The sequence below is a fragment of the Haliotis asinina genome, chromosome 13 (genome assembly GCF_037392515.1).
Source record: "Haliotis asinina isolate JCU_RB_2024 chromosome 13, JCU_Hal_asi_v2, whole genome shotgun sequence".
Lineage (NCBI taxonomy): Eukaryota > Metazoa > Mollusca > Gastropoda > Lepetellida > Haliotidae > Haliotis > Haliotis asinina.
Window position 1 is genome coordinate 10,416,609 of NC_090292.1, and position 15,530 is coordinate 10,432,138.

At 38.7% G+C, this 15,530-nt stretch overlaps 1 protein-coding gene across 1 annotated transcript; it reads right to left on the reverse strand.

Moving 5' to 3' along the window:
* Window positions 1-4,645: 4,645 nt before the first annotated feature.
* Window positions 4,646-5,760, reverse strand: LOC137259331 (matrilin-3-like). Its single transcript, XM_067797014.1, has 2 exons — window positions 5,697-5,760; window positions 4,646-5,232 (listed from the first exon to the last, which is right to left on the reverse strand). The coding sequence occupies exons 1-2, from the start codon at window positions 5,758-5,760 to the stop codon at window positions 4,646-4,648; spliced, it is 651 nt and encodes a 216-aa protein (XP_067653115.1).
* Window positions 5,761-15,530: the final 9,770 nt, after the last annotated feature.

Genomic DNA, 15,530 nt, shown 5'->3' on the forward strand with positions numbered 1-15,530 from the left:
CTTTATTCAGATGGCGCAAACTTTCGATACAGATTCTTGTATCGGCTGGTATGAGTAACGTGGAAAACAGGGTAATATATGTAACAAGTACAAAATACATAACAATTACATAATACACAACTTGTAAAAGTGTTCTGGAAAAATAAACTATTTTATCATTTCTTGTCTTATTTATCTGTTTGGGATCAGTTTATAACACCTTAAACAATAATGCAATTGTCACTGGTAAGGTTGACATTTTCACAAGTCCATGTTGTATTCAAAGTCACCACTGGCTCATGGGTTGAAAGTAGTTCCTGTTTTGTCCTTCGTTTCCATTGGTTGAAGATGTGCAGCATCTTGCTTGGATGTTGAATTCAGTTGCATTTAGAAAGTGTGAAGTTTGTTCACTTGTTGTCTTTCTCCCAACTGAGCAAGGTGGTTTGAAAGTTATGGGAAGAAGATATTGACTTTGGTGGAGTACAGGTTAGTTATATTTAATTGTACATGAAAGGAATAAACTACAACATTTTGTTGAAAGGTTCATTCAGTACTTATTGTAGCTAAATTTATGTATTTGATGGAGGTATATTTTGACTCAGAGTTAGAAGTTGTTGGTGTCAATAATTTCACTCACAATTGATTCTGATTAATGTTTTAGTCCAGATTGTTCGTTTACTTTACTGGTGACAATTAGCATTTCTATGCTAAGTAAGGCATACATATTTTAGGTCATTGGATGGTGTATAAGTCTGATGCCTCACAACGTGTTTGATGCAAGTTGTCCCATAGATGGTAAGACAAACTGATATTTCATTGTGTTTGGAAGGTACCAAAAGTGTTCTATTATTGCACTTCTAAGAATCTCATTATGTATCTGAACCATTAATTTTGTGATGTCCATTTATTTGAGTTCTTTTTTATATGTTCACTGGTACTAGAGCAATTGTTATCTGAACAGTGTGAAATGACTTGAATGTGATAAAAAGAATTATGGGTACTTTTGACGAAGATTGTCATATATTTATATACATTGTTTCAGATTTAAAATTATAAAGTCAAATCTATGGTAAATACATCCGAACTACAGCTTCAACGGATCTTGGTCTTGTGCTGTTGCGCCATCCCCATTACATACATATTCATCAGTTACCTAGCTTACAGCAAAGACATTAATTGGGGTATACAATGTGATGAAAAGAGGCATGTAGAAGCCGGTATAAGGGATTACATGTGGAAGCCAGTGGCTGACACAGACTTGTTCATACAGTTACACGATGTTTACGTATCTTCCCAAACATTCCAAATTAAACGAAGCTCTTTACAATCAACGGAAAACACCATAGAAAAGTCAAATTTCAAACTGAATGATGCGAAGTCGTGGTGTGCTTGGAGTTGCATGTAAGTTCGACATTTCGGTAAGCTAATACATAGTAACCCATATGTTGATTTAGAGATTCTTCACTCGGCTAACAGCACTGGCGTTTATGCTCTTCGAAGGATAATGAGTGAGTTAATATTTAACGTCACATCGGAAATATCTCAGCCATATCGTGACGAGAACATGTAACATTTATATGGAATGTATGTATATTTTAAAAATCTGTCGACTAAGGACAGTAAAATAACTAGAATATCACAGATATACATGTATAACTAGTAATTAAATATGAAGCATGTTAGCCAGAAGAGACAAAACAATATTAAGATAGATCTATAGATAGCTATAGATCCCCAACAACTGAAGTTAGATCACCATATTAGTTATCATGAAATGTTAATTCATACCAAAATTCATTATTAATTGTAACCAGTACAAGCAATATATTAGGAAAATATGAATATAGAATATTAGTTTTATCATGTATCAGTAATAGCTTAGACAAGACTCCTCTCAAAAGTAGTAAAGCCTATCTCACAGACATTCTATTGAAAAAAGGTATAAGTTATGACCACACAATTTCATGGTCAAAATCCTAGGATGAGATAATCAGAACTTCATTGTTCTGACAAACCATTCACTAAGACGAGGGTTATGTCTAGACAGGTTAATAAACAGCTTTGATGAGGTAAACATGCCATCACCTACAGTAAAATAACATTATGAAAACACCAGTTAAGGGTCGTTAAAGATCCAGCCCAGAGTAAGCAATCAAGCATCCAGTAAATGTGCCACCAAGATTAATGTCACTTACACAATAGGATTAAAAGATTAAGTACTCCCCCATGTCTGGTCACTGAAGTTGTAATGGTAGGACACACCCCATTTTGTTTATTCTGTATTTCATTGGCTATTGTAAGTTACACCCATTTTTAGTATCAGTCAGCAAATCAGAATCTTTGTATTGTTTAAATTGTAGTTAAATAATCTCCAACTCCATTTGTCCATCAATAGGGTTTAGACTCCCAACACAGGTCAGCTCTAGCCCTCAGCCCAGAGGGTTGTACCGACTCTCTGTGGCCACCCTTGTTACTCTGTCTCTTGTAAATAAAATTGTAATTAGCTTCTTGCTAATTCGGACTCTTTGCTGAGTTAATTCCCCCAAGCAAACCAGCACGCCAGTTAGATAAGGGATTTCACTGGTACCCTCACTTGGACCCCAGACCCATATCATAACACTAGGGACCGTGGGGACTTACAGTGCCTTTGCTACCTGTATGGATCCTTGCTGGATTTTCATCATCCCCACAGCCGCTGACGATTGTAAGAAATTCTATTTAAAATGACCAAAATTCTACGTAAGGTTAAATTTACTTTGAATCTTTCAGGACTTTCGTACCCTCTCAAGAGGGCAATAATTTTACAGCACTTCAACCCAGTTTGTTTTCTAAGGATAAAATTAACATACCGTACCTACCTGGACCCCAGAGTGAATGAGTGATATTTAACTTCGGCATATTGCAGCCATGTCGAGAACAGTTAACACTGAAAAGGACTTTAATTATATAACCTGTCGGCGAAAGACGGTAAAACAACTAGATTATGACAATTTGAAGTAAACCTAGAGTGAAAAGTTCAAACTAATATCACTATGTGGACGCGACAATATCAAGAGTTGATTCTTTCACAACGAGGTATGGAGAACGAAGGATCCTCACCTTTCAATGGGTATTCATGAGTATATCTTGTGTGACCAATCGCCGCATGATGACCTCTTCAAATCTAGACTGACCCAGGATCCCAGAAGATGTAAACGGCATGTACTTGTTACTCATCTTGAGCTTGAGCTCACAGAACGTCGGCCATGTCAGTCATAACACTCGATCTAAGGTAACTAGTGGCATAAGTCAGATCTGTCGGCACCCGTTCCAAATGGTAGGTTGTCGTGTTCATACTTAAAACTTACCATGGGCTCTAGGATGGATTCCAACCGTGAGTATTTGATACATCGGACAGATGAGGATAATTGGGATGTTTGTTTGCAGTATGAGATTTTCTGTGTGTATTTATCCATGTGTGTGCGAGGTTTTTAGTTTGGTGTTTAACGACCCAATCAGGAATATTCTTGATGTATGACGGCAGACTGTAAATATCCGAGTCTTGACCAGACAATCCAGTGACAAACATCAAGGGAATTTTTCTACGCAAATCTGCTTCGATGACCATGTCCGTCAAGTCTTTAGGTCTGATTACCTGATCCCGTTAGTCGTCTCTAACACCAATCATAGACTACTCAAGACAAAATCTAAAACGGACTCACATGATTCAACACGGACACAAATTTGAAACAAAGTTACAGAATAAGGTAGCCTTGGGCATTTGATGCACCGGAGAGACTGGGGATATCTGGGATATCGCTTTGTAGTGTGAGTGATTTTGTGAGCATGTATTTATGTGTGCGCTGGGTGAATTCATGTATGTTTGTTTGCTTGTGTGTATGTTTGTTTACAGCCGCATTAGTCCAGTTACATGACGGTGTCTAGACCAGCCAATCCAGTGATGAACGGAATGAGAATGTTTGTACAAAATTCTGTTTTGATGGCATGTGTCAACCAAGTCACTGAACCTGAGCAGCTTTTCCTTTTAGTCGCCTCTTACTGCAATCATTGGCTACTGAAGACCAATATTAAGGTCAACTCTGACCCCAAATAGGACAGTGGCTATGAATACTGTGAGGCGGTTTCGGTATATTTGGTAAAAAAAAAAACGCTTAGTAATTAAAAGGGTAGATGCGTTTGGTATAGTTAAAGCGATTAAGGGGAGTGGATGCAGTGTGACTGAAGTGTATTATGGCATTTGATGTGGCAAAAGCTGTTGTAGGTTAAAAGGAATCAGTGGAACAAAATGTTTCCATCTCAAAAATTGGTGAGAGCCTAGCTCGTAAGACACGCAGCTGCTCCAGAACAACACCATGACATGCTGGCATAGTATGAATCCCGTGTGAATTCATGTAATGATTTCATCAACGTTGTTTTAAAAAGAATATCATTAAAAACTCAGTAATGTTGAATGTTCTATGATTGAAACAATAACAGCGTACTGAATGCAATAATTTTATTGTACATGAGTGAGTGAGTTTTCAATAGTTAAGTGTTTTTGTGACTGGAACAATAGTACTCATCAAAGTAGATAAAGGATACCACTACTCGTAACTGTACAATATTGAAATGAGCCGTAGATCGCCAGTAACCAAATGCAGGCCACCATACTGCATATCTACTTCATTTAGATTCCCTTTATCGGGAGCTGACATGGCGTGATCGCCCTCCTAATTGTCGATACTGCTCCTCCTCCTCCAAGTTGGAAGATGTGATCAGCCTTAGGTTCTGAAGCAATTTTCGTAATGACGGAATTTATGCCCCTGCTAGCAACAACAAATACTTCTGCTTTTGCAGAAAGCTGACCAATAGCAGCAGCAACATCCTGCTCCTCTGACTTGTAAAGCCATCCATCAGTGAACAAGATCACCATATTGTCGGCATCTGCCCGGTCACCCCTCTGTGCAGTGAAAACCTCAGTTGCTGCCATGTCAAGGGCGTCTGCAAGTTCGGTAGAGGGTCCGTTCTCATAATCTTGCTGGTAAATCGTTGATAGTATATCTGCCTTCTTCACTGAAGATGGCGAGTCCAGAGAAATGAGTACTTTGCGGGTTTTCGAAAACTCCATCAAAGCAATAGCGTTAGTGTTCTGGCTTATGTCAACTGATGCAACCAATGACTTTTGAAATAGTTTCATTTGCTCAAACACGGACCGGGTGATTGAGCGTGAAACATCGGTGATGATGAGGATGTCCTGCTTACGATTGATGCACTCTGAAAAAACACACCAAAGCATCATGCACGTTTAGTTCTTGTGATGTATTGTGACGTAATATGTATGAATCCGTGTGCGCATGAATGTTTCAATCGATATGTGTCAGAAAATACACTATTCTTGATATCAGAAAAGCCCGCATCAAAGACGTCATATATGACAGGGTCTTGTATTTACTACAAACCTTGTAACGTCAGCAAACGACTTTTCAATAGTTCTTTACAGTGTTTCTTTTACGAATTCTTTAGTTTCAGATATGTAGATAAAGAAAGATGCATGGACATTTGAAAGAAAGAGTGCGATAAGATTTATAGTCGCATCGGCAATATTTCAGCCACATCATGTCACGAAATCAATTTTTCCTTTGGTAACAAAGTTATAAATAGATAAGTCGACAAAGGACCTTGCCATGTGACGTATGTGCTATCTTAATGTAAACATAAAATACACAAGGACTACTTACGGAAGCAGAATGCTGATTTATCCACTGCTGTTGTGAGCTGGTATATCTCTCTGGTGCCGCACATCCTTGTATTGATGTCGAACGCTCGAGAGCATGTTTTAAACTTGTTTCTAACGCACACTGAGGACGTCTGGCCACTTTTACCTTGATAAGAGACGTGACTGTATCAAGTTGTAGGTAAGTAATGGTAAATGTAATGTTAATTAAAGGTAAATTATAAAATACCCATCGGCGAAGGACAGTAAAGTGAGTGAGTTTAGGTTTACGCCGCAATCAGCAATATCCCAGCTATATGGCGGCGGTCTGTAAAAAAAGTCGAGTCTGGACCAGACAATCCAGTGATCAAAAACATGAGCATCGATCTGCGCCATTGGGAACCGATAACATGTGTCAACCAAGTCAGCGAGTCTGACCACCCGATCCTGTTAGTCTTTTTTTGTGGCTCAAGGCATATTCTAACCCGGTACCATCACAGGTCTGTGTTTCAGTGAAAACAAACGGCCGATGTGTCGTTATATTGTTTGACACAAAAGTATGACACAGTTACAGAATAGTTATCTACATAAAAGAGCCAAAACCCCGTGAGTGAGTGAGTGAGTGAGTATCGTCACAATGTCTCAAGTAACAAGTAACATGTAACGAAAGCAAGTAATATAATAAAGATGAAAACAGTAATCAGTGATGAACAGTAAAATACTAGAGTATCACAGATATGAATATAAAAAAGCATGTATAAATAAAACATTTTAATCGAAGACAACACAATATAAAACACAGGCTGCAGATCGCCCAAAACTGAAGGTAGAAAACCATACTGGGCACCATGGGGACCTACAGTACCCGTGCTACCTACAAGTTGAATTTGCATCATCCCTTCAGCTGCTGGTGATAATAAGAAAATGTAGCCGAAATTTAAACAAGAAAACCGCTACGTTAAAAAGAAACGGTAAGTTTAAATTTTACGTTGAAAGTCGTTGGGACATATGTATCCTCTCAGGAAAAAAAGTTATTCAGTATCTGTGCATAACGGAGAGCCATATGTTAGATTCTTTCTCCAAAGCACCGGTTTATGACATAAAGATGACCTTAGGTGTTTGTGACGCAACAGCTGATGAATGTTGGCCATGTCATGTGTATCTTTACTTGCTGCTGACATGCTTATCTATAAAAAGAATTTGTTTTACCTGTCCTGTAAATGGGTTTCCTCGTTCCACACCTCTTCCATGCATTTGGGACAGTATTGAGTAGTTCCCACCCACGAGGTGCACCGTACCACCCTGGGGCCAGGTTGTGGTCGTTGTTAACCACGGTGTTACCAGGGTAGTGTTGAGTTCGAGTTTGTATTCGGTCCAGTATTTGGAATTGGTTGCATGGATCCCGTGTTACTGCCATGTACGGACCTGAAAGAATACACATTGGTATTAGTTTTCTAGCGTTTTTTGAAGCACATACAAATATACTGAACTAAATGATTAGGTTGCACTATAATGCACAGTGATGGACCTGGCGTGTCCACACAAGACGTGTCCTTGTTCAGATATTATATAACTCCACCGCCGTTCCCTTATGTATACAGAGGGCCCTGTTTTATTGTCTATACGTTATTCATGCCGGTAAGGTGCCTGAAGGGCCAGTGAAATTTCTGGTCGTCTTTAGCCCCACTGGCAAGGGACACAGTGAATCTATTTGTAATACTGTGTTGAAGCACCTTAAAAAATCGCCCCCATTAATTTCTAAATATCACACCCTCTTCAATCACAGAATATTCACCATATCAGAACATAGCGCCAGGGAGTTTGTTCTAGGGATAGATAGATGAAGGGATGATACGATCTACAATCGCTAGTAGCTGGTTGAACTATACCGAAGTGTTGTAAGGTCCCAGTAAGGCGTCAAGCGACATCTTCCCATGTTTATCCCATAGAGTTAATTTTCAGTGTATTATGTTGATTTTACTTCATCTATGTTTTTAACAAAAATGGGATAACATGGTTCTCACGGTGTCATAAATTATTAATACTTTTTTAAAGAATGCCGTATCAAAACATTGCTCAATCATGTACTCTTTTACCAGTTTATGCAGTATACATACCAGGACGTGGTTGGCAGTAACAAGTCAAAGGTAACAGAAGCAGAATGCACGCTACCTGCAAGGATCAACATTGCAGATTAGCCTGCTTGCAGATCAGTGAATTGAAGTGAATGTTGTAATAAATAATATAGCCGAGGAAATTCGCTCTCTACAGTACCTTCCACTTCCATCATTGGAAAGAAAGGATATTGTTCAAATCGGAGATAATGTACACAGGGCTAAGACGTACATAGGGAGGTGAGTCATGGACGGGTAGAGTAAGGAATTACATAGGGTGGATGCCTAGCATGGGGTCAGGGGAAATACATGAGTGGTATTTACTCACGGATACCAAACTCCATCAATCGGAAATACTGACTATTTATGATTCCAAATGTTTGAGCTGTATTGAGGACACGTACCTCTTGTGAACCCTTGGAGCCTGTTAGTAGAGGTAGCATAACACACGTGCCCCTTTGAAAGGGTTTGTAAGTTCCACATATGTTGATGTGAGTTAAAATGAAAAGTTACATCAGCCGAATAGTGTATTACCTGTATATTCACTATAAAACTTACAAACGACAATAACAGTACAAGAACTGTACTATCACAGATTCCAATTTGAAACTAGGAAGCTGATCTAAAGCAGTTAATTATTGATGAAAATTGGGAAAGGTGAAAACAGTTTCTCTAATGCCAACAGTGTAGCCTAACAATACATATTCTTCCTGCATGGACCCTAGCTGGATTTACACCATTTCTTCAGCCGTTAGCAATTTGGTAAATGTAGCCATTCGGTGGGTTGACAATACTTTTCCACTGACCGTGGGCATGCGTAGAGCGTGTTAAAATAGAGGCTAGTAAATTTCCGGTTTGGTTGTGTATATATCTATTTTGCAAATCCACTCTAAATTTAAAGCTTTCATGAAGAATGTATTTACGCTTTTGACATAGCTGAGTACATACATCCATTTGGATTTCAATAACTGATGTTTAATTTTGGTTAAAACGTCATCTCGTGTGTTTTTTTCAATTATGAGAAGGGGATGTGGTGGCTAAATGCGTTTATACAAAAGCTTGTTCACATCAACTATGGTATTTTTTGTTTTGTTTTTTTAACGAATCCCGGTCTTTATTTCATAAATAATTCGATGTCAGTTGTATGTGACATAAAACTGTGCATTTTATTTGATTGTTTGTTTTCTTTAGTGTGTGTTTACACATCAGCAAAGCATACGACCAAACCGGAAATATTTACACGCCCAGTACATGCGCACAACGAGTAGAAAATTATAAGTTAAAGAAATGAATACACTAAAACACACGTATTCTACGATTACAGACGGTGAACGTATTACTTTTCTTACAGTGTCTGTGGACTTACCACATAGGTTCAAGTATTTCTATGTATAAAACGCAGTATAAATGCGATTATAATTTCAGCTAAACTTACCATTTATCGGCAGTAAATGTGTGGGAATGTGTACATCCAGCCGGCATACATGCATGTAGGAAAAGTACCCACTGTCCCTTATATACATATATTCCAATTTAGTATTAAATGTTCTCGTCACGATATGGCTGAAATATTGCCGATGTGACGTTTAATATTAACTCACTCATTCACTCACGACATCGAGTTGCTGGTCATCTCCAGGCCCTCTGTATGTTTTACTGTCTAAAATATTTGATTAATTTCAAAAGCCACGAGCGAGCTAATTGTGATAATCACTATCTACAGAGGTACACCTTTTGAAACACCTACGGGAACGGCTGGATATTATTATCGTTCCCGCCAACACTGTGAATTATTCATTTCACTGATTGTTTGTGCTCCTTCTTATATACGTTCCACAGAGTCCCCTTTAAATACCAAATGAACTTTACCAGTGTTGAGTGAGTGAGTGAGCTAATATTTAACGCCACATCGGCAATATTGCAGCCATATCGTGACGAGAACATAGGAACATAGGACATAAAAAGAAATATATGTGCATATTATGAAGAACCTGTCGACGGGGGACAGTAAAATCACGAGACTATCACAGTTAGTATTAAAACTAGCGTGGAAACTTATAAAAATATAATAGTATCACTATTGGGACAGTACAAGAAAAAGCATGCCATAGATCGCCAACAACAGAGGGTAGATCACCATACTAGAGACCATGGGGATCTCTGCTACCTGCATGGTCCCTAGCTGGAATTAAACCATCTCTTCAGCTGCTGGCGACTGTGTGCAAGATTAGCTACAAATTAAAATGACACATATTATACGGCTAAAAAGTGGAAGAATAAATCTGACTTCAACAGTTTTGGAACTTACGTACCCTCTCAGGAGGACAATAATTTTACGGTACTTCAACCCCCTTCGAGGATACAGCCACTAACAATCTTAGTTCCTAATTTTCAACTTCCAGTGATAAAATATTTATCTATTTACAAGTCATGTCGCAGCTCTAATTCTTTTAAAACGCAATAGTTAAAAGATAACTACCATTACTAAAAAGATCCATCTTAGTTCGATATTTATCCCTTGTGATGGAATATTCAACATAGTCTAGCAAAACATCCTTGCTAAAGGTCTGTTGTACCCCGGGTAGCCCTTCACGGGTGCAACAAGAAGGGCAGGAAGCTAACATACCTTTCCCATGACGAAAGGTTGATTTCTAAGTCAGCTGAAACTGGTCTTGCCAACAAATGTTCCCTAAAGAATTCCGCAGATACTTATGTACAGTTTTCAGATATCGAACAGGTCGGTCGGCTGTTCATGTTTTATCCAATTAGCAAAGGAGCATATGTCATATGGAATCTTTCTCAAATCAGAGCTTGCAATCGACCCATTTAAACACACCCACTTCGCCACGTAAGACACATACTATGTTGTGTCCAATTTCTCAGCAACGTTAGGGGGTCTCAGGATGTTGTACTTGTATGTGAATGACTGATTGAGTTAAAACAGCGTTATTTCAGACGTATAACGTCGAGACTAAGTCTACACATACAAACAGTTTAAGTGCAGCGCTTCAATGACTTCCTTTGCAAGAGGTACCAAAGAAGCGGGACAAGAAAGTACTGAATTACATGAAATCAAACCAGCTGTATCCTATTGTCCTTTCGAGATATGCACAAGAGCATTTTCAGCGTTGCAAACTTCAACCGTCCGGAACGGTCTGCTTTGCGGCTGGATGGTCGGTTTTAAAAAGTTGCACGCCCGATGGTCTTGGACCACTCTGGCGTTGAGTATAATGACTAAAGTCTTGACTGAAACAGATTTGAAAACATGCAGTTTCCGTCCTCTTATTTACCTTCTTATTATTTTTCTTAATCCAAAAAAATCTGGACTGGCAAATTTCACCCCGGTCTGGCTGAACTTTTGGTGGGTTTACGGCACCAATTTATTAATTTTGAACATCCTCCATTCTGTACAGCGACTGTATGAATCTTTCCATTACAATGGGTTTCCATATCAGCATCTACGAAGGATCGTCTAAATTGATATTTAATTATTTTATTTCAGAAATATGTTTTTGTGTCGATACTCTAATTCATATGTAATTATAACTTAATTATATATTGGTTTAAATGGATGGACAAACCAAATAGTTCTGATTATTAGTGACTGTTTTTTCCAAGGGCCTTGAAGTAGCGTATAATGAGATGTAAGTACCATTTCATTTAAGGTGCATTCCATCCAATATGATTTTAGTCACTGATATGTGTCCTGTTAATGTTTGGCTAATTGGAGCATAATCGCTAATGGACTAAATCCAGCTATAGATCATGCAAACAGCAGGTTGACCAGTTTCTAAATTTTGTTAAGAACTGTAACTGTCTTTCTATAGCGTGTAAATTCTTAGAAGGCCCAACATCATGCAAATGTTTCCAAATATGTTTCCAAGTTGTATCACTTCGGTCGTGAAAGATGGATCCAGCTTTTTGTGAGTTGACAATGCTGCACAAGATGGTCAGTGATAATTCTGTAAGCGACTCGTGAAGATCCGTGGTTGAATTTGTCTTCCGGAACTCACGTTTGAATTGCGCTTGTCGTAAGAAGCGATGACACACGTTATCGGTTCCCAATTGTTCAGATCAACGCTCATGCTGTTCATCACTGGAACTGGATTGCCTGGTCCAGATTCGATTACTTACAGACCAGAGTATAGCTGAATGCGGTGTAAAACTACTCACTCTCTTTCAGGAGGACAATAATTCAACAATATATTAACCCCCGCTGATGCTGGCCTGTCATTTTTGTTAGTATTTCACCTTGCGTCATTTCTAGTAGACGACCCCTCTACTGGAACTTAAGCGTCTAAGCACGGAAACAGTAACGTCAATGTTTACAAAAGTTAAGCAATTCAGAAAATAGTAACTTGCTGTCTTCACGCACACTCTAATACCTCGGAGCTGTGGAACATTTGATATCTCACCATTAAAAAAACGAAAAAAAAACTTCAACTGAGTTGGATATCGCAGAAGGGTTTGTTTTCAAGGAATGTCCATATTTAGAAGGGTTTGTTTTCAAGGAATGTCCATATTTAGAAGGGTTTGTTTTCAAGGAATGTCCATATTTAGGTTCCTAAAAAAAAATAACTCCTTCACAAGAATTTTCATTTTCAGGAAAAGATATAGTACCAATACTCAAGGAAATGTTTGACGATTTACTCATGGAGGACAATACAATTTCAACGCAAACATGACTTTAATTATGTTTCCTTGCAATTTTCTTTAATAACTCATACACTGCTGCCTACAAGTTCTTTCCCTTTCAAAACGCGTGTTACACGCGTGTATATTACTTGTCAGTTCAGGACAGTTTCTGTAAGAAACGTACACTATATTATTTTTTTTTGCTAATATCAACCAGTAAATGGTTCACATATATAGGTAACTGTGATTTAAAAGAGTGCAGCTGTTACCACTCGAAGCTGGGGCCTTGTCAATATGTCTTTTGAGAGGATCTGGAATGAATGTGTGCCAATATCGTGAGCACATGCTTATACCATATATTGTGAACCCATCTTGAATATTGAACAAAACTAATATGGAAAATAACGAGTAATAAATAATTTAAGACCGGTTGATATAGATTAGAAAGAAAATGACACACGGCGATATCCATTTCATAGGCTGTGTGGTGCGTGCTTACAGCTGCACATATCACGTCACTTTCACGTTTGTACTTTAGGTCCATTGGGTTTGGTAAGACACGAATTTTGTGATGCGGCCTGAAACAGAATACAGAAGTTCCGGGTTGTGTGTGTGTGTGTATGTGTGTGTGTGTGTGTGTGTGTGTGTGTGTGTGTGTGTGTGTGTGTGTATTTTATGAGTGAGTGAGTAAGTTAATATTTAACATAACATCGGCAATATTTCAAATTGAAACAAGCAATTTAAAACTTATAGCACTATTTGGACAATACAATACCAAAAAACAGGCTTTACATCTCCAGCGACTGTTTTCATAAAATATTTTCACTCTCCAGACAGCATGACATATTTCGACTGCTTTTGTATCTATGATTTTAGGACTATTAGTATGACTTTAGACCCTACATTAAAATAGCACTGTCATCCGGTATTCTTGGAGATATATTTTTGCCTGGACTCATTGATTTTGCTACAGTAATGGTGACAAGCCATATTCACTCACATGTTTGAATAGGTCCTTATGCGACATTGGCCATACAAGTCATACACATGAGTGTTTAGAAAGGTGTGTACGTACCGTTCTGCATGCTTTGTGATGACAAATCAGTCAATGATATCCTGCATAACTCTACTGAATTTTCAATCACAAGGGGTAAATAGTTCAGTGTCAAATAAATTAGAGATATTGTTAATCATGTTGATCAATAATATTGTTACGGTTAAGACAAAAGGTGTAAGAAATCCCTTGTGAACCAGCAAAACAGAACAAAGACAAGTCTGAAACATTCAAATATAGTATTATTAAGCAAAGAGAGAAAGTTATACAAAGTCACAAGTCAATTTGATAATACCGATTTCAAATACAATACAAATGAGACAAAATCTAAGGCAATTTGTCACAAAATATAATATAGCAAACACCCCAAAGTCTTATTGCGAGAGTGAAACACACCAGGCGGTCTGGCATCAGTTAAGTAGATCAGGCGTTGACGGATGATGAAAGATATACTCCAGTTAAGGTATCCTTGTCCGTGCCCGCCGACAACAAGGCAAATAGCATTTATATATACATTCAGACATTTCTTGATAGTTCGAGCACATACGACCATCGCCACTAACGTGGAAATCTCTAGACCTGTCTCCCGGAAGTCAACAAATAGAAAGCCAAAGGGCAGAACTCCAAAGTACTGCCTTAGAGGCGTGCCGCTTAAATAACACTATTAGGTCGTGACGTAGTGAAGTCATGGTGGAGGTGGTGTGTTAGGCCTTTGTACCCACAACTACCAGAATCCCTTCGGCCATCGACACAGGGGCGCAATTATAAGCAGACACTTGCGCAGTTCGGTCGTCTTTCAGGACCAGAAATGGGGAAGTGTTAGAAAGTCTTGGCATCACCCAGTACTCCCCATGAGGAGGCTGTTCTTCCTCATATCTGAAGAACTTCTTACAAATGTATAAGCTTTCCATGCTTGATGATGTGATCTTTCCCAAATGCATTAGTGTAAAACAACATACATTTATTGTACCTCATATCAGCGTTGTTCTTTTCTCGTTATTGGATGTAATCAATGCTTTCGTGGAACATTTTGTAAGCAACTGTGTCACCACCATGCACAGCATATATTGATCTCCTTTACCTAACACACCGAGAATATAGCTTTTGAATCAATTTTTCCAGGGACGCAAACCTTCACTTTTGCCAGATCAGCAGATTTATATTTTGTTTGCCCTTCAATACACGTATCATTGTGTAATCTGAATACTAGTGTACCTTAGCTATACAAACCCTACAAACCCGAGGCTGGAGTAACCCATGCGGGTATCCTTGGTGCTGCAAGTAGGAATTCCTATTATCATTAGGGTTGTCCTTGGGATAGGCCGTGGTGGGTGGGGAGCTTGGATTATGAATCATATTACCAACAAACACAGAATACCAAACCCTTTCTAAACATCGACTTGGTTTAACTCCGAAGACTCTCAAAGTTTGCTCAAATAGACAACCAGCTCAAACATCGGATTCATTCCCTGAAATACATACTCCACCTCACAAGACCAATCATCATCTCTTATCTACAGTCGATCCCAGCATTAAACGAGAAATGCCTACGAGAAATTTGAAACAAAAAACCCCAAAACAACAAAACCGTAATATTCAAAAGGACATCTAGGTGATTTAATGCAGACAGTTTCAGTTTAAGTCAGTTCAGTACATATGATTCTTTCTTCTCCTCCGGGTGGCCACGGGAGGATCCTCCATCCATGGACAGCATACAATAAATGAGGACACATTGTGTTCTTGTAAGGTGTATACATGATTACAAGTACTAATTTTAATTAAATAAAGTATCTGCAGCTTGACTAATGTAATATGATGGTACCCTTAACACAATCGCATCTCAGAAACGAAATGATTTATGATGACGTCCTGTACATTGGGCGAAGACGAGCCACCTCCTCGTGGTGGATGCTGGGTAACGATAAGAGTTCTACAAGCCACCATTGTGGCCCAAGAGGCATAATGGTTCGCAGCACATGACTGGGCAACCTGTTTGCCGTGTTTTGCGCCCCTATGTCGGTGAAGGACGGGATTCTCGTGATTGAGGGCCTTGGTG

What these genes read in the sequence shown, in the direction of transcription:
- LOC137259331 (XM_067797014.1), bottom strand. Translation starts at nt 5,760, where the DNA reads ATGTGCGGCACCAGAGAGATATACCAGCTCACAACAGCAGTGGATAAA. An exon ending in TAAATCAGCATTCTGCTTCC is followed by an intron (nt 5,233 to 5,696) that starts GTAAGTAGTCCT and finishes GTGTTTTTTCAG; the next exon opens with AGTGCATCAATCGTAAGCAG.